Source organism: Pristiophorus japonicus, chromosome 6 (genome assembly GCF_044704955.1).
Source record: "Pristiophorus japonicus isolate sPriJap1 chromosome 6, sPriJap1.hap1, whole genome shotgun sequence".
Lineage (NCBI taxonomy): Eukaryota > Metazoa > Chordata > Chondrichthyes > Pristiophoridae > Pristiophorus > Pristiophorus japonicus.
The window spans coordinates 209,611,147-209,633,452 of NC_091982.1; the positions used below are offsets into that span (position 1 = coordinate 209,611,147).

General features: G+C 45.1%; 1 protein-coding gene across 1 annotated transcript; it reads right to left on the reverse strand.

Moving 5' to 3' along the window:
- Nucleotides 1–4,595: 4,595 nt before the first annotated feature.
- Nucleotides 4,596–21,336, reverse strand: LOC139265366 (UDP-GalNAc:beta-1,3-N-acetylgalactosaminyltransferase 1-like). Its single transcript, XM_070882333.1, has 2 exons — nucleotides 21,253–21,336; nucleotides 4,596–6,460 (listed from the first exon to the last, which is right to left on the reverse strand). Exon 2 carries the CDS (start codon nucleotides 6,440–6,442, stop codon nucleotides 5,468–5,470), a length of 975 nt encoding a protein of 324 aa, XP_070738434.1. The 5' UTR covers nucleotides 6,443–6,460; nucleotides 21,253–21,336; the 3' UTR covers nucleotides 4,596–5,467.
- Nucleotides 21,337–22,306: the final 970 nt, after the last annotated feature.

Sequence of the window (22,306 nt, forward strand, 5' to 3'; positions counted from 1 at the left end):
AGATGCAGTGGGCACGCTGGCGACCTTCTTGCTCCTCCATTTTCCCGCTCTGCTCAGAGTGAAATGTTGAAACTGCGCATGCACATATTTATCATACGAAGCCTTTAAGAATTGGCTGTCCCCGGGATATATAGTGGCCTTCAGAGCATGTGCATTGCTTCTTCCAATTTAGCACTGAGATTTTCAGTTCCACACCCGAGGAGACTTGTGGAATGACTGACTTAGCGCTCCCTTTCCCTCTTGGTGCAATTAAACCAAATTTCTTGGGAGGCGACGCAGACTTTTCGAGGGGGCTACAGCTACCGCCCCAACAGGATTAACACCTCAAAACGGGCCGTACCGAATTTCCAGCCTGAGGACTTCAGGGTTCCAGCAATGAAATGAAAACTGATTGTCTCAGACAAATGCCTATTCCATTTATTGGAAGGCCTGTCAAGGAGTTTAAATACTATGGATGAAAGTGTTGAGGAATTTGCTTCTATCCTGAGTGACTTACATGGATTTAGTGCCAACATTTATTTGGTGCTGGTCAGTACCGGTATCATCTTTTGTGCCAGTCAATACTAGTGGTCTCCCAACACCGAGGGACATAAAAGGATAATTGGTACCAGCGTTGTCCAATGATGGTGAGTCCCATGAAATTGACTTAATTTATTAAGCCCTCAGTACCATGAAATGCCAATGATTCCTTGGCACCAGTTTATCTCACTGTGAGTTCAGCTATGTCTAACTGGACATAGCTGGATTTTGTTCGGTTTTCTGTGCTTGTCTACCTTGTTCTGAATAATGCAGGAAATAGAGTGCAGCCATAACTTACTGGCTACTTTGTGAACTCAAGAAAACTTAGCAGGCTTCCAGTTCTTATTTAAGTAGCAAGCATTTTATACAATGATTATGACTGCCAGTGATCATAAATTAAATTTCACAATATTTAAAGCCTTTGGCAGACAGTCGTCCAAACATGTTTGCCCACAGTTTTTTCTTGATTCAGGCAGTGCACTGTATGGCCGCGATTTCCCTAACCTCGGCGAATCCGGTGCAGCCGAGGTCGGTGGTGGGTCCCAACCCCGCTGCTGGCTCTAGCCCACTCTGTGAAATGATTTTCCCCTGATTGGGCTTGTTAAGTCCGCCCAGCACATTTCCTGGCCAATTAAAAGGAAGCGAGTCTGATGATGTCATTTGATGACGCATCAGCAGCAATTTCCTTAAAGGGACCACGTCCACATTTAGTTTGACAGTTGTGCTGTCAGTGTTCTACAGCAATGAGGTGCATAGCTGCAACCAGGCTCTTCCATGACTCCCTGCATATGTTTATGGAGGAAGTCACAGCATGCAGGGAAGTATCCTTCCCTTCCAGTGGGCGGAAGAGATCTCCCCAGGACACCAACACAGCCTGGTTGCGCATTGCACAGGAAGGCACAAGCAGGGATGTCATCAGGAGGACCAGGCTGCAGTGGTGCAAACCTTTCAATGATTGCAATAGATCACGAAATGTTGCTACAAAGCAACACTCAACCTCATCCTGCTGTGCCACTTAACACATCCCCATCACTCTGCCTTCCCTACCCTATTCCTGCACATCCTTACACACACCAACTTACTTTGCACCACCACCCATCTCTCTCTGTCTACATTATCACTTCCTCATCTCACTAGCCGCCCCTCACACTCACCTTCATCCGAGTGCAATCATACCAACCAACAACACACAACTGTAGGCACTTGGATCTTTTAGCCAATGTTCATGTAAAGTTTCTGTTACTGTGCTGTCAAACATTTACATTTTTATTTTCAACACTTTGCATTCTTGGACAGATTTGTGTGCACCTTTGGAAGTGATTTAGTGAGTTGCAGTTGCAGTACATAGTGAGACATAACGGTACCCCCCGCAATAGTTATGAGTGTGAAAGGAATGGCTTGGGCATTTATGATGTTGATGTGGGGTAGTGCCAACCTAGTGCTTCATGTGGCAGCCAGGGTGTACAGTATCAAGTGAAGTAAATCTGGTCATGGTGAGGCCATCCCTGGCCTCTGGGCAGCAATGTGGTGTGTCCTGTGCAGCATCAGTTGGTTGCGGAGAATGTTGATGTTGTTGTTGGTGCTGCTGGTGTGCCTGATGCTGCTTGTATTGGGGCTGTTTGTGGGGGGGATTCTGAGGACCAAGGTGAGATAGTTTCAAGGGCATCAACGCTAATGTAATAGATAGCAGGTGATCTTGAGATGTCAGAAGCGACATGTCAATGGTGAGAAAGGTTGTTCCAGTGAGATGACACTGGATAGAGTGCTTGCTCTAAAAACTTGCAACCTGCATGAAGCTCAATCTGTCTTCCAAAGAAATAAGCAACAGCTTTTGATCTTGGAAAGTGATCAGCTGTGAGATGGGAACCTTTGTAGCACATTTGCAGCTGTCAAGTTAACAAATGTTGTAATGCATTATAACAGTGACTACTCTCCAAAAGTACTTCATTGGCTACAAAGCGTTTTGAGACGTCGGATGGTCGTGAAAGGCTATATGAATACAAGTTTTTCTTCTTTCTTTTAAAGAAATGAATTCATGGTAGCACAACTCCCAACGTCCTTACCTGACATGATCCCTGAGTAACGTAGACCACATGGACAATCTGGTAAAATGATAAAGTTAGCTCAAAATACTGTTTAAAGGGCTTTTATCAAGGACATAATGCCCTGAATTGCCTCCCCCACTGCTGCGTGTCGGATCTGTTCAGACCTGACATCTGGGAAAGGCGTGTGGCGGTGGGTTGACAGTGGGGTACCCACACGCTGTCAAAACATTTTTTTTCCCACCCAACCTGCCACCAATCGTGCCCGCTGAACCCCCGAAGAAATCCTCCCTTTGAGTCAGTATTTAAGTACCTATCATCTGACCATTGGCAAAGGTTGCCAGGCCCATATCTGCAGCTCCCTCATTGGAGGGGGCCTAAGGCAGCACACGCAATGCCACTCTCTGGAGAGACATGGCCATCTGTGTCCATTCTTTGCAGCCCACTAGTGTTGGGCAGAGCTAGTGTTTGTAATCATGTAATCACGTAATCATGTAAGCTCTCTTCATCAATCCCATCATCTACAGCAAGAGGATAGGAAATATATTCACATAATATCTAGTTTGTGACTAGCAACACCGCAGCATGAAAGTAAATGCTTATTTTACTTTCATCTGCCAGATGCCTCCATTTTAAGGCAGCCCACAGAGCTACCACTCTTTCAAACAGAAATGCAAGTCTATGAGTGAATCCTGGGAGATCAAGGATATCCTCTGCATTCATGCTGATGACACCTGAGCACTTTCCCTGCACATCAATTGAATATTGCTATAATGAAGTCCATTCTTCATACAAGTTAGCATAGAGCACACTATTGGAAAGTTGTAGGCTTGCTTCTGTTGCCTGGATCAGTGAGTTCCAAAGGCACCCAAGGGTTAGCAGGTAGATCAGCTGGAGACGAGTAACAACTTAAAAAGGATGCGGAGAACATCCCTGTTAGATTATGGATCTTTGCTGCCTTTATTACTCGAAATGTTTCAGTTTATTTCATTCTACTCTGAAAGCTGAATCGTAGCTTCCTGTAACCCCAAGAGTATCTTAAGCAGCTCTGATAGCTGGGTAAGTCTTTCATAGCAGGCCAGCACAATGAACTGAAAACTGTCTTTAGATTTTCTTAGCTACAGGGTTTATCCTGTGCTTACTACAGAATTCTTCTGGTCTCTTACTCCACGTCAGCGTGGCTCAGTTGGCAGCACTCTCGACTCTGAGGCAGAAGGTTGTGGGTTCAAGTCCAAATCCGGAGACTTGAGCACAAAAATCTAAGCTGATACTCCAGTGCAGTACTGAAGGAGTGCTCCACTGTCAGAGATGCCGTCTTTCGGATGAGACATCGAGGCCCCGTCTGCTCTTCAGGCTTTGGAAAGCAGACTGGAGGGCATGATGACTCGTGGTTTTCAGTGTCTCAATAAGGCCTTGAATGAGCTGGTGGCTGCCATCATTCCACCTATTTGTTAGCTGAGACCAGTAGATCAATTCCACACAGGTGGGTCAACTCGTGTGGTCCAATTGGCTAATGCTTCCACCTCTATGGGTGGCAGTGCCACCCTGGCCTTACAGCAGAAGGCACCAGGCCAGCTGGACACGGCAAGTTGCAAGAAACAGCTCAGGATCTCAATCCCAGGATACAGACAGCAACATTCCTGCAGATGAAGGTAAGCATCGACAAGTCACATGACCATGGCTCATCAGACCATCCACCACACTGCAAGTAGCCGCACCATCCATGTTGTCTGCTAGAGAGGACGGGGGACGGCTGGTATAAGAGCTCAACTGGGCATTGTGGCCAAGCAAGGTATCTTGAGGGAGTTGGGTGAATTTAATTCCTGTCTCTGCCATCTCCACTTTCTTTTCGTCATCCAGTGGCCAGGCTGGAAGAAGTTTTGTTAAAGTTTAATACAGTTTTTGTAAAAAAAAATTAAGTTTACATAGTTTGAACAATGTTTGTTGCACTCTTATTGAACTTAATTTAAAGTTTAATATAGTTTTTCTACAACTTCTGAATTTCAAAAATATTTGCACTCTTGTTCATGTTTAAATGTTCACGTTTAATTCAGTCTTTGCACAATTTTAAAACAGTTTACATCGCTGGGTTGTACAACTTGTTAGATTCAATATTTGTACCATACTTGTATATAGTAATATTTTGAGAACTGCAAAAGAAATTTAATTTTTTTTGTGTTTTCTATTTATCGTTGACAGTGGGATATTTCAATTTCTTGTAAGAAATCCTTTTTGAATTTGAACAAATCAGTGTCTGAGTCTTCTTCTACTTGCTACCCCGGGGGGGAGGTTGGAGGAGGTGTTATAAATGAGGGATGGGGCTCATTGTGTGAAAGCTTGCACCAAAAGCTGTGCTCTGCATCTTCTGTTTGAATCGGCTTCTCTCCTCGGATGTTTATCACAAAAAAATATCATTTTTAAGCAGAGTTTCAAACCACCACCAGTGAGTAACCCGATTTAACATAACTGAAGATGACTTTAAAAAAGTACAGAATCATTTCTTAGTTACACTGAGCTACAGTTGTTAGTTTCTTATTATTTAAAAAAAATTACATTCAACAGCATTCAAAACATTCCTAGTAGCGACCGTGCACCCAAAAGCACCAGCTTAATTTTTAGAGCCTCCTCAAAGCCCTGCAAATTAGCGCAATTAGCGGATACTCCCAATGGTGATTAATTCATCCTGGGGGTGTGGCCAGTTTTGTGGGTGGGGCCTGCTTCTAATGCAATTTTTTAAAACTAGCACAAAAGATCACAGAAACGAGTTGCACTGAGCATAATTTGCACTTAAAATTCTGCAATCTTTTACATTGGTTATGCTGATTTTGGCCAAATTATGCCGAAAATCTGACACAATCAAGCAGAAACACCAGGCCTACATATTTTCTGTATCTCTAATATGTAGTTTAATTCAATTCTTTCAGCAGATTCCAGTGCCTTATCAACTCAGGTGGAGTGAAGTCATGTACTGCAATCAACCTGCTTAATAGAGAAGTGTTAATCTTCATGTTACGTAAAAATAACCCTTTTCCTGGAATATGCAAATTTACATGTAATAGCTTTAAACAAATTCCAACATATACATCTTCAATTGTAATTGGTTTAACATGGCTCATCGTTGTATAAATCATTAAACCTAATTCCCCAGAGAAAACATAGGCAAAGCCACTACAATATGGAGGGTATGTACAGAAAGGATAGTCATTTTTTGAAATGTATGCCTTTGAAAAAATCCATCTGGATGGTTTCGTGTTGATCAAGGGGTAGCCTGTGAAAAAGTCACTGGAAACGCTTTTGCTAATTTTCAGCAGAAAATTAACTAAATACTTTACATTTATAAATACATCTGCATCTGCTTTCATCACATAATCAGCCTTGGGACAAAATTCTGAAATCCACTGAAATGCCATTATTGTCTTTAAGGTCAGATTATCATAAGAGTCTATAAAATCTTGACTGATTATATCGCCGTACTGAAGAAATTCTTTTTCTATATCGCTGTGACTTTCTACATCTTTTCCAAGCAAGAACAAAGTAATAACTTTTTTCCCAAACCACATCTTATCCGTTCCCCACGTTGATCTGATCGCCTGCCGTGCATCTGTTTCTTTTGGCCTTGTAGCAACTAGTATAACTAGAATGGGATTTTCATCTTTACATTTCGAATGCGGATTTATAGTAAAATTAGAGTTCTTTTTATAGATTGGCTTCTCTTGGTAGAAGAACTGGACCTTTTCCTTTGAACAGTCTTTGAAATTAATGAAAATGAAAGTTGATGAAATAAAGAAGATGATCAGGATCAAAGGCCACTTCTTCCAAATTGAATGAATGAATGAAATGGTACTGTCTGAAACACGTTTCAGTTTCCTTGACACTCTCATTCTTGTTTTTCTAACAATCTGCAACAAAAAAAGATAAAATAAGTTATCTGTATCACTCCCGGACCTTCATTTTCAGGTTCATATGATTAACATTTGAAATTTATTCTGCTAACATCTGCTGTTGGATTGCATTCTTTTGGGAAATAGCCTATTGCACATCTCAGCAGAATAAATGTGTGTAATGTTCCAAACAATGCTGTAGTGTCACAATCATTTAATTGCTTCAGTTTATATTTATAATTATTTTACTATGTTATACTCTTTGCAAAGTAGAGAATTTACTGTGTATAGAAGTTAAATAAGGTTAATGCTAATCTCACTCATACCACCTACATGATTTGACACTATGTATCTTCATACTAAGTTCTGCTATGAAAAACAATCAGAACCATTCCCTTGTGCATTACAGCCTGTCGAAAGGTTGAATCTTAATGCCCACTGCAGGGGCATAGCAAGCCCCCGTCTTAAACCAATCATTACCACAAAAGGGAAGCATAGACTAAACAAGTGTGGCCCTAAATAGATGCAAAAGAAATCAGAAGCAAAATAAAGAGATAAAGGAAATAATATTTTTGGGTCTCTTTAAATCTTCTCGTCCTAAATTATTTCAGCTCTCACATCATAGATCATTGTTATGGGTAAGTCACGACTTCCTATACCTTCAGCACAGATTTTGGTGTTGAGAGTTTGCAAATCTTTTCTGCAAATTCGGAAAAATCTCTCACCTCATTTCTACCACCTCATCATCATCACACCATTAATAGGCTGCTTCCCTGATCTCTACTTGACCTGCCATCTATTACATCAGCATGGGTGCCGTTTATACTGTCTCACCTTGCTCCTCAGAACTGGACCACAATGAGCCCCAACACCAGCAGCAGCAGGTACACCTGCAGCAGCAACACCACCAACCTTCTCCTTACCACCTGCTGCTGCACAGGACAGAGGGCATCATCGCAGGGCTGCACCACACCGGAGGCGATACTCTCAACACAGGGTATACAAGCAGAGGATGAGCTTCCTCAACATGACTGAGCAGCAGTGCCAAAGGAGGCTCAGACTATCACACCAGGTCATTACAGACATTTTCAGCTTGCTGCAGGCAAGAGCTGCAGCCCAGAGGAGCTGGTGGGCACGCCTTACCAGTGGCTGTCAAAGTTACCAGTGCCCTCAACATCTTTGTCTCAGGCTCCTTCCAGGGATCTGAAGCAGACATTTGCGGCATCTTGCAGTCGGCCGTCCACAGATGCATCACACAGGTCACCAATGCCATGTTTGACTGCCGTAGAGGAGGATTTCCTGGAGTGTATTAGGGATGGTTTTCTTGACCAATATGTGGAGGAACCGACTAGAGAGCTGGCCATCCTAGACTGGGTGATGTGTAATGAGAAGGGACTAATTAGCAATCTCATTGTGCGAGGCCCCTTGGGGAAGAGTGGCCATAATATCGTAGAATTCTTTATTAAGATTGAGAGTGACACAGTTAATTCAGAAACTAGGGTCCTAAACTTAAGGAAAGCTAACTTTGATGGCATGAGGCGTCAATTGGCTAGAATAGACTGGCAAATGATACTTAAAGGGTTGACGGTGGATAGGCAATGGCAAACATTTAAAGATCACATGGATGAACTTCAACAGTTGTACATCCCTGTCTGGAGTGTAAATAAAACAGGGAAGGTGGCTCAACCGTGGCTAACAAGGGAAATTAAGGATAGTGTTAGATCCAAGGAAGAGGCATGTAAATTGGCCAGAAAAAGTAGCAAACCTGAGGACTGCGAGAAATTTAGAATTCAGCAGAGGAGGACAAAGGGTTTAATTAGGAGGGGGAAAATAGAGTATGAGAGGAAGCTTGCCAGGAACATAAAAACTGACTGCAAAAGCTTCTATACATATGTGAAGAGAAAAAGATTGGTGAAAACAAACGTAGGTCCCTTGCAGTCGAACTCAGGTGAATTAATAATGGGGAACAAAGAAATGGCAGACCAATTGAACAAATACTTTGGTTCTGTATTCATGAAGGAAGACACAAATGACCTTCCGGCTGTACTAGGGGACCGAGGGCCTAGTGAGAAGGAGGAACTGAATGATATCCTTATTAGGCGGGAAATTGTGTTGGGAAAATTGATGGGATTGAAGGCCGATACATCCCCAGGGCCTGATTGTCTGCAACCCAGAGTACTTAAGGAGGTGGCCCTAGAAATAGTGGATGCATTGGTAATCATTTTCCAACAGTCTATCAACTCTGGATCAGTTCCTATGGACTGGAGGGTAGCTAATGTAACACCACTTTTTAAAAAAGGAGGGAGAGAAAACGGGTAATTATAGACCGGTTAGCCTGACATCAGTAGTGGGGAAAATGTTGGAATCTATTATTAAGGATGAAATAGCAGCGCATTTGGAAAGCGGTGGCAGGATCGGTCCAAGTCAGCATGGATTTATGAAAGGGAAATCATGCTTGACTAATTTTCTAGAATTTCTTGAGGATGTAACTAGTAGAGTGGACAAGGGAGAACCAGTGGATGTGGTGTATTTGGACTTTCAAAAGGCCTTTGACAAGGTACCACATAAGAAATTGGTGTACAAGATGAAGGCACATGGTATTGTGGGTAATGTACTGGCGTGGATAGAGAATTGGTTGGCAGGCAGGAAGCAGAGAGTCGGGATAAACGGGTCCTTTTCGGAATGGGAGGCAGTAACTAGTGGAGTACCGCAGGGCTCAGTGCTGGGACCCCAGCTCTTCACAATATACATTAATGATTTGGATGAAGGAATTGAGGGTAATAACTCCAAGTTTGCAGATGACACTAAACTGGGTGGTGGTGTGAGCTGTGAGGAGGATGCTAAGAGGCTGCAGGATGATTTGGACAGGTTAGGAGAGTGGGCAAATGCATGGCAGATGCAGTATAATTTGGATAAATGTGAGATAATTCACTTTGGTGGCAAAAACACAAAGACAGAATATTATCTGAATGGCGGCAGATTAGGGAAAGGGGAGGTGCAACGAGACCTGGGTGTCATGGTTCATCAGTCATTGAAAGTTGGCATGCAGGTACAGCAGGCGGTGAAGAAGGCAAATGGCATGTTGGCCTTCATACCTAGGGGATTTGAGTATAGCAGCAGGGAGGTCTTACTGCAATTGTACAGGACCTTGGTGAGGCCTCAACTGGAATATTGTGTTCAGTTTTGGTCTCTTAATCTGAGGAAGGACGTTCTTGCTATTGAGGGAGTGCAGCGAAGGTTCACCAGACTGGTTCCAGGGATGGCTGGACTGACATATGAGGAGAGACTGGATCAACTGGGCCTTTATTCACTGGAGTTTAGAAGGATGAGAGGGGATCTCATAGAAACGTATAAGATTCTGACGGGACAGGACAGATTAGATGCGGGAAGAATGTTCCCGGTGTTGGGGAAGTCCAGAACCAGGGGACACAGTCTTAGGATAAGGGGTAGGCCATGTAGGACTGAGATGAGGAGAAACTTCTTCACTCAGAGAGTTGTTAACCTGTGGAATTACCTGCCGCAGAGAGTCGTTGATGCCAGTTCATTGGATATATTCAAGAGGGAGTTAGATGTGGCTCTTACAGCTAAAGGGATCAAGGGGTATGGAGAGAAAGCAGGAAAGGGGTACTGAGGTGAATGATCAGCCATGATCATATTGAATGGTGGTGCAGGCTCGAAGGGCTGAATGGCCTAATCCTGCACCTATTTTCTATGTTTCTATGTTTCCATGTTTCTATATCAACTTTACCACGATGGCAATGTTACTGAGTGGGTGCTCGGCTTTGCGGCTCTGGCTCGCTTCCTATGAGTGCAGGGCATCATTGACTGCACACCCATGGCCATCAGAGCAGCCTATCATCACCCAGGAGTGCTTGTCAACCGCAGGGGCTTCTACTCCCTCAATGTGCAGCTGATCTGCTACCATAGGAAGATCATCAGGCATGTGTGCGCTGTCGTGATTCTTTCATTCTGTGCCTGTCCACTATCCTTTGGCTCTTTGCACTGCCAAACAGACTTTACGGATGGCAACTTGAAGATAAGGGCTATCCACTGAAGACATGGCTTATGTCACCCTTGACGTGGCCACGTACTGAGGCCGAGGAGCGTTACAATGAGAGCCACATTTCCACCTGTGTCATAAAGCAAATAATAGGCATGCTGAAAATGCACTTCAGATGCCTTGACAAATCTGGAAGAGCCTTTCAGTACACACCAGCCAGGGTGTCCAGAATCATGGTCGTCTTCTGCACGTTGCACAACGTCGCGTAGCAACGAGGATTATTGCTGCATGAGGAGCAAGGTGCTGAGTGCACAGCCTCTTCAGAGGAGGAGATGAGCATCAGTTGGAAGATGAGCAGGAGGGAGCAGGGGGAACCCGAGGTCCAGATGTCAGCAGCACTCGAGCGCATTGCTGCCCGGGAGGCCGGGGACGGTCTCATCATGGCCAGATTTACTTAACTTCCAGCATTACACCCATATGGCTGCCACATGCTGTGACAGATCCCCACCCACCCCTCAAACAACTCCATAAAGCATCCCTACAATAACCAAGCCATTCCTTTCATACTGACCCCAATTGCAGTAGGTAAAGTTATGTCTGGCCATTCACTCCAACTCACTAAGCTATTTCTAAAGTAGCAGACAAAAATAGGCATGACCAGAAAGTGGTGAATATAACTAGTTTTATGTGTGACATGAGAGTAACGGAACCTTAACAAAAACATTTCTTTAAACACCCACGTGCTTATCCTTGTACATCTACTTCTCTGTCATTTTGGCTTCATGCATGCTTCTAATAGGTAGAGGCAGCTTGCTGCGACTGTGTAGACACTTTTGGCGGGTGTCCTCTAGATTTTGGAGCCAAAGTCTGCTCCTCCTGTGACTGTGCAGGGGCAGACTCGGCCATCACAATACGAGGAGGCATCTGGGGCTCTGACTGAGGGGGAGGCAACGGGGGAGAAGTGTGAGCACTTTGAGAGGACCTCACACTTCCATGTCCTCTTTCACCATCATGGGCCACCCGCACTTCGCTGCTACGGAGCTGGAGAGCACCTTGCTGCACATCAGTGGGGCCATGAGGACCCAAGTCTATGTCGACATCCCTCCTAGAGAGGAAGTCTATGAGCCTCTACAATCTGTTCTTTATAGATAGCATGTGCTCATGTGAGTAGTGCATTAGCTACTCCATGCAGGTGTTCATCCTTTCCTTGAAAGAGCCATTGCCTGTGACACAGTGGTGCTCATGGTGGAGATGTAGCCCTCCAATCTCTGCATATTTGCAGACATCGCGGTCACAAAACCTTCTTCCTGCTCCTCCAGGATCACCTTCTTTCTCGATGCCCCCGAGGCTCAGTGTCTGCATGCAGCTGGGAGCATCCTGTGCCCTCCGGCGAGGAGTCTCCACTGCTGTCCCTGTCTTCACCATCTCTTCTTGCTCACTTGTGACTTGTGAGACACCAGGTGACAACACTACTCTATCCCACGTAGGACCCACTGAGGTGTGCATGTCTGCGTTGGTGCTGGGTACGCTTGGATCCAGTGCCTGAAGAAGAGAACATCTTCCAATTCCACCTTCGAAACCAAGAGCATGTGGGGGAGGGGGAGGGGCAGGGGGAGGTGATGGATGTTGTACTCAGTCTGGAGGAGGTGTAGGTGCCGCCCATTGAGGTACCAGGCCCTTTCCTGAGTGGTATAAGTGTTGGGACATTCCATGGTTTCTCACAGTCCGAGGCTGAAAATTCCAGTGGGGTGCAGCGAGGCACACCCAGGGCCCCACCGTCCGAGGCTACGGGTCCCAGTTGGATGCAGCGAGCTACACCCAGGGCCCCACCGTCCGAGGCTGTGAGTCCCAGTTGGATGCAGCGAGGCACAGCCACAGCCCCACCGTCCGAGGCTGCGGGTCCCAGTTAGATGCAGCGAGCTACACCCAGGGTGAGGAGGGGAAGGAGAGCTCGACAGCGTTCTCCTGAGGTGCAGGATCTAACAGATGTGGTTCAGATGATGCCAATGAGTGCGGAGAGCATTGACCTTACACAATCACTCCTGGACATCATCAGTGGGGTGGGTGATGAGGTATCGGGACTGTCGGGGGAAGTAACAACAATTTCACAAGAAATGGGAACACTGTCCGGGCACATGAGGGAGGGCACATGAGGGAGGGAATGTTGCAGGTAGTTGAGACACTGTCAGGGCACATAAGGGAGGGAATGTCAGAGTTAGCTGTGGCAATAAGGGAACACGCCCAGACCCCATGCCCATTGACCGAACTAACTGCCACTCCCACTCCAATCCCCAGACCAGCATCTGAGGAGGCCCAAGCCGGGCCCTCCACATTGCTGCCTGCCCCCTCCCCCCGACTGCCCCATCAAGAAATGCGCATTACCCGAGATGTTAGAAAGAATGTGCTTGGTCCCAACCCAAGAAACGCTGCATCACCGCCTGCGGGCAGGGATGGAGTCAGCAAGACCAAGCACAGGCGATCTTCGAATAAGGTGGAGGAGAGATGGGTGCAGCTTTTCTTTGCAGTTGTTATTAGTATTATTGTTGTTACTGTTGTATCTATTCTCAAATTAAAAGTTTTTTGTAAGTTTAAGTAAATTTACAAATTTAAAAGTTTGTAAGTGATCTTAAAGTTTGTAAGTGCACGAATATTTTTATTAAATCTAAGTTAAGTACAAACAAGTGTTAAACTTTTGAATAAAATATATTTTAAATTATACCTGAATCATTTCCATTATTTGTTCCATTATTAACACTACTTTTTGAACTAAAGAACAATAATTGCCATTATTTGTTCCATTAACACAACACAACATTACGGAACAGGTCCAAACAGTAAACATCGTCCACTTGGAATAGTTGCCGCTGAGCCTTCAGGCAACAAAGCGTTCACAGATGAGCTGCTGGTGCAAGGCTCGAGAAATCGTTAAAGGGGCACGACCGCCTGCCCTCCTCTGCCGTCGTGCTCCGGGTTCAGGTAGTTGCATGGCTACCTCGTCCTCCTCCTCATCATCATCTGCATCTTCCTCCTCATCATCAGCCACTCTCACCTTAGGTGGGTCTTCTACTACCAGCAGCTGCTGCCATGTAGCAACATAGAAATATAGAAAATAGGTGCAGGAGTAGGCCCTTCGGCCCTTCAAGCCAGCAGCATTATTCAATAAGATCATGGCTGATCATTCACCTCAGTACCCCTTTGCTGCTTTCTCTCCATACCCCTTGATCCCTTGAGCCGTAAGGGCCGTATCTAACTCCCTCTTGAATATATCCAATGAACTGGCATCAACAACTCTCTGCGGTAGAGAATTCCACAGGTTAACAACTCTCTGAGTGAAGAAGTTTCTCCTCATCTCGGTCCTAAATGGCTGACCCCTTATCCTTAGACTGTGACCCCTGGTTCTAGACTTCCCCAACATCGGGAATATTGTTCCTACATCTAACCTGTCCAGTCCTGTCAGAATTTTATATGTTTCTATGAGATCCCCTCTTTCTAAACTCCAGTGAATACAGGCCCAGTCGATCCAGTCTCTCCTCATATGTCAGACCCGCCATCCCGGGAATCAGTCGGGTGAACCTTCGCTGCACTCCCTCAATAGCAAAAATGTTCTTCCTCAGATTAAGAGGCCAAAACTGAACACAATATTCCAGGTGAGGCCTCACCAAGGCCCTGTATAGCTACAGTAAGACCGCACTGCTCCTATACTCAAATCCCCTCGCTATGAAGGCCAACATGCCATTTGCCTTCTTCACTGCCTGCTGTACCTGCATGGCAACTTTCAATGACTGATGTACCATAACACCAGGTCTCGTTGCACATCACTTTTTCCTAATCTGCCACTATTCAGATAACATACTTCCTTCATGTTTTTGCCACCAAAGTGGATAACCTCATATTTATCCACATTATACTGCATCTGCCATTCATTTGCCCACTCACCTAACCTGTCCAAGTCACCCTGCAGCCTCTTAGCATCCTCCTCACAGCTCACACCGCCATCAGCTTAGTGTTATCTGCAAACTTGGAGATATTTCACTCAATTCATTCATCTAAATTATTGATGTATATTGTAAATAGCTGGTGTCCCAGCACTGAGCCCTGCGGCGCTCCAATAGTCACTGCCTGCCATTCTGAAAAGGACCCGTTTATCCCAACTCTCTGCTTTCTGTCTGCCAACCAGTTCTCTATCCACGTTAATACATTACCCCCGATACCATGTGCTTTAATTTTGCATACCAATCTCTTGTGTAGGACCTTGTCAAAAGCCTTTTGAAAGTCCAAATTCACCACATCTGCTGATTCTCCCTTGTCCATTCTACTAGTAACATCCTCAAGAAATTCTAGAAGATTTGTCAAGCATGATTTCCCTTTCATAAATCCATGCTGACTTGGACCGATCCTGTCACTGCTTTCCAAATGCGCTGCTATTTCATCTTTAATAATTGATTCCAACATTTTCCCCACTACTGATGTCAGGGTAACTGGTCTATAATTCCCCATTTTCTCTGTCACTCCTTTTTTTTAATTGGTGTTACATTAGCTACCTTCCAGTCCATAGGAACTGATCCAGAGTTGATAGACTGTTGGAAAATGATCACCAATGCATCCACTATTTCTAGCTCCACTTCCTTAAGTACTCTGGGATGCAGACTATCAGGCCCAGGGGATTTATCGGCCTTCAATCCTATCAATTTCCCTAACACAATTTCCTGACTAGTAAGGATTTCTTTCAGTTCCTCCTTCTCGCTAGATCCTCCATCCCCTAGTATTTCCGGAAGGTTATTTGTGTCTTCCTTCCTGACGACAGAAACAAAGTATTTGTTCAATTGGTCTGCTATTTCTTTGTTCCCTATTATAAATTCATCTGATTTTGACTGCAAGGGACCTACGTTTGACTTCACTAATCTTTTTCTCTTTGCATATCTATAGAAGCTTTTGCAGTCAGTTTTTATGTTCCCAGCAAGCTTCCTCTCATACTCTATTTTTCGCCTTCTAATTAAACCCTTTGTCCTCCTCTGCTGAATTCTAAAATTCTCCCAGTCCTCAGATTTGCTGCTTTTTCTGGCCAATTTATATGCCTCTTGGATTTAACACTATCCCTAATTTCCCTTGTTAGCCACGGTTGAGCAACCTTCTCCGTTTTATTTTTACTCCAAACAGGGATGTACAATTGTTGACGCTCATCCATGTGATCTTTAAATATTTGCCATTGCCGATCCATCGTCAACCCTTTAAGTATGACTCGCCAGTCTATCTTAGCCAATTCACGTCTCATATCATTCCTTAAGTTCAGGACCCTAGTCTCTGAATTAACTGTGTCACTCTCCATCTTAATAAAGAATTCTACCATATTATGATCAGTCTTCCCCAAAGGGCCTCGCACAACAAGATTGCTAATTAGTCCTTTCTCATTACACATCACCCAGTCTAGGATGGCCAGCCCTCTAGTTGGTTCCTCGACATATGGTCAAGAAAACCATCCTTAATACAATCTAGGAAACCCTCCTCCACCGTATTGCTACCAGTTTGGTTTGCCCAATCTATATATAGATTAAAGTCACCCATGATAACTGCTGTACCTTTATTGCATGCATCCCTAATTTCTTGTTTGATGCCATCCCCAATCTCACTACTACTGTTTGGTGGTCTGTACACAACTCCCACTGGCATTTTCTGCCCTTTGGTATTCCGCAGCTCTACCCATACAGATTCCACATCATCCAAGCTAATGTCCTTCCTCACTATTGCATTAATTTCCTCTTTAACCAACAATGCTACCCTACCTCCTTTTCCTTTCTGTCTATCCTTCCTGAATGTTGAATATCCCTGGATGTTGAGTTCCCAGCCTTGGTCACTCTGGAGCCATGTCTCCGTAATTCCAATTATATCATATTCGTTAATAGCTGCCTGCGCAGTTAATTCGTCCATCTTATTACAAATACTCCTCACATTGAGGCACAGAGCCTTCAGGTTTGTCATTTTAACACACTTTGCGCTTTTAGAATTTTGGTGTAATGTGGCCTTTTTTGCTTTTTGTCTTGGGTTTCTCTGCCCTCCACTTTTACGTTTCTTCTTTCTATCTTTTGCTTCTGCCCCCATTCCACTTCTCTCTCTCTTCCTGCATAGGTTCCCATCCCCCTGCCATATTAGTTTAACTCCTCCCCAACAGCACTAGCAAACACTCCCCCTAGGACATTGGTTCCGGTCCTGCCCAGGTGCAGACCGTCTGGTTTGTACTGGTCCCACCTCCCCCAGAACCGATTCCAATGTCCCAGGAATTTGAATCCCTCCCTCCTGCACTACTCCTCAAGCCACGTATTCATCTTAGCTATCCTGCTATTCCTACTCTGACTAGGTGGCACTGGGAGCAATCCTGAGATTACTACCTTTGAGGTTCCACCTTTTAATTTAACTCCTAGCTCCCTAGTTCAGCTTGTAGGACCTCAGCACTTTTTTTACTTATATCGTTGGTACCTATATGCACCACGACAACGGCTGTTCACCCTCCCGCTCCAAAATATCCTGCAGCCGCTCCGAGACATCCTTGACCCTTGCACCAGGGAGGCAACAAACCATCCTGGAGTCTCGATTGTGGCCGGAGAAACGTCTGTCTATTCCCCTTACAATTGAATCCCCTACCACTATAGCTCTCCCACTCTTTTTCCCGCCCTCCTGTGCAGCAGAGCCACCCATGGTGGCATGAACTTGGCTGCTGCTGCCCTCCCCTGATGATTCATCCCCCCCAACAACACCCAAGATGGTGTATCTGTTTTGGAGGGGGATGACCGCAAGGGACCCCTGCACTACCTTCCTTCCGCTGCTCTGCCTGATGGTCACCCATTCGATATCTCCCTGAGTAACCTTTACCTGCGGTGTGACCAACTCACTAAACTTGCTATTCACAACATCCTCAGCATTGCGGATGCTCCAGAATGAATCCATGCGCAGCTGCATTGCTGCAATGTGGTCTATCAGGAGCTGCAGCTGGATGCACTTCCTGCACATGTAGTCGACAGAGACACTGGAATTGTCCCTGGCTTCCCACATAGCACAGGAGGAGCATGACACAGGTCAGGCACTCCTGCCATGACTTAACCCTTAGATTAATTTAATTTGGAAACAGTGACAAGGTTTCTTACTGATAAAGGAAAAGAAAAAGAAGAATAACTACTCACCAATCAGCAGCGAATCACTTACCTCCTTGGCTGTGACGTCACACTTCGATTTCTTTTTACTTCTTTTTTTCCTTCTCTCCCTGCTGCAGCTGCACCAGCTGGCAGCTCGACGGCTGCCGCTCCCTCCGACACTGCTGGGCCTTTTATGGGGCTCCCCACGACTCACCGCTCATCCTCCTCGACATGATGGTTAAGTTATGCAGCATGCAGCACACAACAGTGAACTGACCGACAATCTCAGAATAATATTGCAAGTAGCCTCCGGAATGGTCCAGGCATCGGAAACGCTGTTTCAAGATGCCAATGGTCCTCTCTATTATGCTGCACGTCGTAATGTGCGACATGTTGTATTCCCGGTCAAATTCCGTCCAGGTTACACGTAGAGGCGTTATGAGCCAGGAGGCGAGGCCGTACCTTTTGTCAACGAGAAGCCAGCTCTGTCCTTCTGGCTGCTGCTGAAACATAGCATATATAACGCTCTCGCATAAGATGAACACATCATGGGTGCTCCCAAGGTATCTTGCATTGACTGACATGATGCGATGCACGGCGTTACACATGAGCTGCACATTAACGGAGTGGAAGTCTTTTCTGTTCCTGTACATCTTGGAATCCTCCAAAGGTGCTTGCAAGGCAATGTGGGTACAATCAATGCAGCCCTGTACCTTTGGGAAGCTAGCAATCCTGGAGAAGCCCACAGCACTGTCATGCATTGCCTGGGCTGTCATGGGTAACTTTATGCAGTCATTCTTCCCGGCATAGAGTGCAGCAGTCACTGCCCGAATGCAGATATGTGTTGCATGTTGAGAAATGGCTCACAAATCCCCAGTTATGGCCTGGAATAATCCTTCACTGTATCCTTCACTTCAACTGACAAAGCCATCCTCCTGATGCTTCTAAGTTGCAGGTCTGCTTTTACTAACTCACAGATCTCGGTTACAACTTTGTGGCAACGTAGCCTTCTCACACAGTCTGCATCACTCAGGTGCAGGTATGAATGCCTGTCTCGATATACATGACATAGGTAAGGCCTCCTGTCCATCATCCTACGTGCTCTGAGGTTCCTCTTGCGATGACGTTTAATCAATCGTCTCCTCCACAGCATCATCATGCAGAAGGATTGCACGAGGTATGGCATTGTCAGTATTGCCCCCATGATTAAATTGTACCTATGCAAGAACCTCAAAACAGCAGGACAAGGAGTTAAAGCTTCTTTGATCTCCCTCTCCCCAAGGGCGACACCCTAGTATGGATCACAACCAGGTCTGCGCATACGCAATAGGCTTGCTTAGAACCACCTCACCACCGACTGCACGTCTCCTCACCGGGCTCAAGAGTCGGCCAGCAGAATCACTCCTTCACCCGGACACAGGGACTCGTTAAACACCACCCAACCCGCTCCCCCGGGCTTCTTTTAATGCTGTTGAATAGTATAAGGCTTCCCATGCCTTCAGTTCGGCATTCAGCACCGCCCCCCCGCACCCCCCGCCCTCTGCCCACCGCCTTGGGCTTCTTTTGAAACCGAGCCCCGAGCCCCTGTGTCCGGGAAAGGGATCGATTCTGTCGGCCGACGCTCCGACCCTAGAGCCCGGTGAGGAGATGTTCGGTGGTGGCGTTGCACTTTGAAAAAAATCCAAAATTAAAGAATTACATTAGAATTACATTTTCTCAGTTTTAAGTTTGAAAAAATTAAGCTTCATGATGCATATTTAATCTGTTCTTGGCTCCCTCCAAAACTGTGCATAAAAACAATGGCGTCTTTTTGTGCTGATTTTTTAATGTGCGCTGGTTTTTTCTTAAGTGCCCAGAAGATTTTTCGGGAGTGGTCACATACGCTGAATGTACGTTGGCCAAACTTGCATAAATGTGAAAAACTGGCACAGACATCAGGTTACTATGCAAAAAAATAGTATACCTAAAAAAATCGTAATTAACTGAGTTAGGCTGGCGCACAAACTTTGGAGAAACTCGGATATTTTAATTCAGACCAAAAAAGTGGCGTGCGCCAAAGAAACGGCGCAGATAACTGGGGAAAATTGAACCCATTATGTTGACTTTGCTGAGATAGCCTAGTGTTTGCTTTTTATTTCTCCAGGCCCAAAATAAGTTAATTTTATTATACTTTGAAGAGTTAAAACCATGGAGGTATACATATACGAGGGAGGACATTCGGCCCATGCTGTCTGTGCTGCATATTTGCTAGAGAAATCCAAAACTACTACCACTGCCCTGTTAGCGGGTGATGCAGGAGTTGCTCCCGTATACTCTTGATATTCTTATTGAAAATTATTACAAAATACATATTTTTAAATGTATGAATGTTTCTCAAGCTAAACAAATGCATCCTGGAATTTCACAAATAGAAATTATAATATGCTGTTAAAATAAGATATAACTAATTGAGGCTTCAAATCTCAAAAAATAAAGATGAATACTTTTTTTGCTTCCCTCCCAACTCCCAAAATATCCTCCAAAATTACGAGCTTCTGTATAGATGTCAAGTGCTCTGAAAATTACATTATTTCTCATTGTGTCGAATTCAATTACTTAGTTTATCAGTAGGCTGTTTTCCGTGCTGCTCTACAGTTCTCGATTTTCAATCATTGATAAAATGGCTAATCATAATCTACTGTACAAGATTTGGCAAAACTGATTAGCAATTACAAGAGAAAAAATAATAAAATAGAATTTTAAATGTTATCTAAAAATAGCAGTGCTGACTTGTTTTACAGAAGCTGCAGTGTCCATTGTAAGTGAATTTTAAATTCTGACTTCACCTTCAGATGTTATTATTAGTGAGCACCACTCCTGGTATACTGGCGAGTTGGAATTTTATCACGACCAGAACTTAAGTCATTTGTTGAAAGTTATCACTCTTGGAAACTGTTAACCTGCTTATCACCTGACTCTCTGTGTACTTCTAGCGTTTACTCTTTTTTATCTCAGATTTTCAGTATTGTCTTTTAATCTCATTATTTCTCCTTTATTGATCAAGATCATTAAAGCCCATTTGTAATGCCAAATTAAACCCATGAGACAGGAAATTCCGTGGAGCTGCACCCGCTCAAGGGCACAGATGAATTTCCCAGCCATGGGTGTTTTATTTTTACAGTAAAAATGGAGAAAATTAGTGTGAAAAGTTAAGACTCAAAGATAGTTTTTTTTAAATTCATTCACGAATGTGGACGTTGCTGGCAAGGCGAAAGTGTAACTGGTAAATGGAATTGCACCCCACCCGCTCCTCCGTAATTTGGCTGATTTGGCTCTGAAAAATCTGCAATCGGAACAATTCATTCAACAAAACTAGTCTGATTTTTTGCTCACGCTGCTAATGGATTCAACGTTTTATATTTGAAAAAAAAATGTTCAGCCATGGATCATTTGAGCTCTAACGGGCAGGAATGATGGAACACACCCTGACTACTAACGGTACTTTAAGCATGTACTCCCAGCCTGTCTCTCGCTGTGCCGGGGCTGCATTGTATTCACAACTTTGCCTCTGCCGAAAGCTCAGTGTCGCTGGGCGGGTCGGAGCAGATCGAGTGATTGCATCCCTGGGCCAGATAACACTCGGCTTGTGTCAGTTTCTGCTCCCTGCAAACTATCTGACGGGGATCAGACCTGAATAAAACACGTACCTGGCTGTGGCGGAGGAGTCAGTCTCACGGCCTTCTGTCTCCAGCGCTGACTTTGCGCACTGACCGGCCGCGGAAATCAGTGACAACAGATTCCATTCAGATGAGTGTGCGCCGCCCAGTCCAACTATAGAACAGTTGTGCAAGATAGTCCGACTATGCTATTAAACAACACTACCTACTGGAATCAGGAAGCGTTGCAGGACTGTGTCATTCACATTTACTTACAAATCATCATTCAGCTGGATTAATATTTATACCTCGCAACAAACAGATTGCTAGGGTAAAGACGCCCTTCCGCTGACACTTTTACGATTTCGCTGCACCCTATTCTTCTCTGGCCAATGCCAATATTAGTTTTGATAACAATACTTTGAACTGCAGTAAAAATGGAATATGGCAGGGGAAGTGTGATACTGGTGAAATGATCGTATCTCATTCATGACGCCTCGTCATAGCTCGCCAGCAGCTAACTTTCTGGCCATTGACGTGAATGGGGGCATGCATGGGGGCCGGTGAGCGTGGAAGCAGAAATGCCAGCCATTATTCCTGAGTTTCTGCGGGTGTACTGAGACTGAACATTCAGTGACAGCGCTAAGCAATGTCTTGCGGTGTCAATTTGTAGTCAAGCGCATGGATTTTCCTCATTTACTCTTCTTACTGTCAAAGCTGGTTCGAGGAGGTGGAGCGGGATGTCGGTGAGGCCTACAAGAGGCCAGCGCGAGCGAGGAGTTTGAGGTGCGTCGAGGAGGTGGAGCGGGATGTCGGTGAGGCCTACAAGAGGCCAGCGTCGAGCGAGGAGTTTGAGGTGCGTCGAGGAGGAGCGGGACATCGGTGAGGCCTACAAGAGGCCAGCGTCGGGCGATCAGTTTGAGGTGCATCGAGGAGGTGGAGCGGGACGTCGGTGAGGCCTACAAGAGGCCAGCGTCGAGCGAGGAGTTTGAGGTGCATCGAGGAGGTGGAGCTGTACGTCGGTGAGGCCTACATGAGGCCAGCGTCGAACGACGAGTTTGAGGTGCGTCGAGGAGGTGGAGCGGTACGTCGGTGAGGCCTACAA

What these genes read in the sequence shown, in the direction of transcription:
- LOC139265366 (XM_070882333.1), bottom strand. Translation starts at nt 6,442, where the DNA reads ATGAGAGTGTCAAGGAAACTGAAACGTGTTTCAGACAGTACCATTTCA.